General features: G+C 52.0%; 1 protein-coding gene across 1 annotated transcript; it reads left to right on the forward strand.

Annotated features, from left to right (window-relative positions):
• Positions 1 to 915: 915 nt before the first annotated feature.
• LOC119310212 (periplasmic beta-glucosidase-like) lies at positions 916 to 1,344 on the forward strand. The gene has a single exon (XM_037586030.1). The coding sequence runs from the start codon at positions 916 to 918 to the stop codon at positions 1,342 to 1,344; it is 429 nt and encodes a 142-aa protein (XP_037441927.1).
• Positions 1,345 to 1,817: the final 473 nt, after the last annotated feature.

The following is a 1,817-nucleotide window of genomic DNA, read 5'->3' on the forward strand; positions in this document are numbered from 1 at the left end:
CATCTAGGATCCTACTCATTGGAAACCGGGCAAGCCGTTCAGGCACGTACAGGGCCTGCGTCAGGGAGACCCACTGGCGCTGATGCTTTTCATACTGGCAATAGACCCGTTGCAGCAGATACATTGACTCGCCTCGAAACAGGGCATCTTCAAGCCCATCCATGCTCGTTCCGCCAGATGCAAGATCTCTCTCTTCGCGGATGATGCAGGCATCTTTGCCAACCGGGATAAGGAGGAGCTGCGGACGATCTCGGCCATCCTGAAAGCCTTTGGGGAGGCTAGTGGCCTAATCATGAACCTGTCGAAGACCGAGGTTTTTCCGATAAGGTGCGGGGCCAATGACACTAGTAGAAAACAGGGCTTTGGTCCAGGCGAATTAAGAGCTTTAATCTCGGTTCTGTTATGAACCAGGACATACTCACCGTCTTCCCCGCCAAGATTGCCAGCTTCCCGGGCGACACTACCTTGGACTTCCATTGCACTACTGTCGGTTCCGGAGAGTTGACCTCCAACCTTTCATCGACAAGATCGCGGGTAGATTGCCGGGTTGGAAAGGAAAGCTACTAAATAAGCCCAACAGGGTGGCTCTGGCTCAATCGGTTCTAACGGTTGTGGAGACTTTCCACATCTCCGCTCTCAGCCTGCCGAAATGGATCCTCCGAAAAGTCAAGAAGATCATTTGCGGGTTTCTAGGGTACAAAGAGGACCAAACACAAACTTCTGGAGGGCACTCCCTCCTTAACTGGAAGACTTTCTATCGTCCAATGGGTTGGGCGGCCTAGGAATTGCGGACCTTGAGAGATTTGGCCGCGCCCTCTGCCTTCGTTGGCCCTGGTTACAATGGACGGACCCAGAGAGGCCATGGGCAGGCACTGAGCTGCCATGCGGCCATGCTGACATGAACCTTTTTCGCGCATGCACAACCATAACTTTGGGAGACGCGTCGTGGACACCGGCAAGTACGACTACGACATCGTGGTGGTCGGTGAGCCGCCGTATGCCGAGATAGCGGGCGACAACCTGAACCTGACAATCCCGGATCCCGGCCCGGCCGTGATCCAGACCGTGTGGGAGAGTGTCAAGTGCGTGGTGGTGCTCATCTCCGGAAGGCCGCTGGTGGTCGAGCCGTACGTCGGCGCCATGGACACGTTCTTGGCCGTGTGGCTGCCTGCCTCGGAGGGTCAGGGTGTTGCCGACGTGCTGTTCAGTGACTACAGGTTCACCGGGAAGCTGCCGCGGATGTACTTCAGGTTGGTGGACCAGCTGCCGATGAACGTCAGTGACGAGCACTACGACCCGCTCTTCCCCTTCGGGTTCGGGCTCACCACCGAGGCGAGGAAATGAGTTGGATGCGATGAGTGTTGTAAGACATGAGATGCTACAAATGCTTATGTCATTGTGCACAAAATAGCGAGATGCTAAATCATGCGTCGGACTCTTAATCAGTAGTTCGTCGGTGTGGTCCTCTCGCAGCCTTCAATAATAATCTCTGCCCTTGTAGGATGATATAAGAATAAAGATAATGACACCCTCGAATCATCACGTAGGTGTGAATGTGGAAGGTGTGGATGTGGCGAAGAAATAATCAGGTGAGATGGGATGAATGAGATAAGGCACATGTGAGTACGGTGCACGGGATATTCCGTGATTGAATCTATTGTCCATGGTCGTTATGTGTTTTGTGTTACTTTTTTTGGTTGTCATTAAAACTTACTCGTTTTAGAATGTTCTTTTGTTTTTTTATTGTTTCAAAGTGTATCATCATGGTTCATTGTGTGTCAATAAGAAAAAGATGCACTTGTTAGGAATCGGGTTTG

This window comes from Triticum dicoccoides, chromosome 5B (genome assembly GCF_002162155.2).
Source record: "Triticum dicoccoides isolate Atlit2015 ecotype Zavitan chromosome 5B, WEW_v2.0, whole genome shotgun sequence".
Lineage (NCBI taxonomy): Eukaryota > Viridiplantae > Streptophyta > Magnoliopsida > Poales > Poaceae > Triticum > Triticum dicoccoides.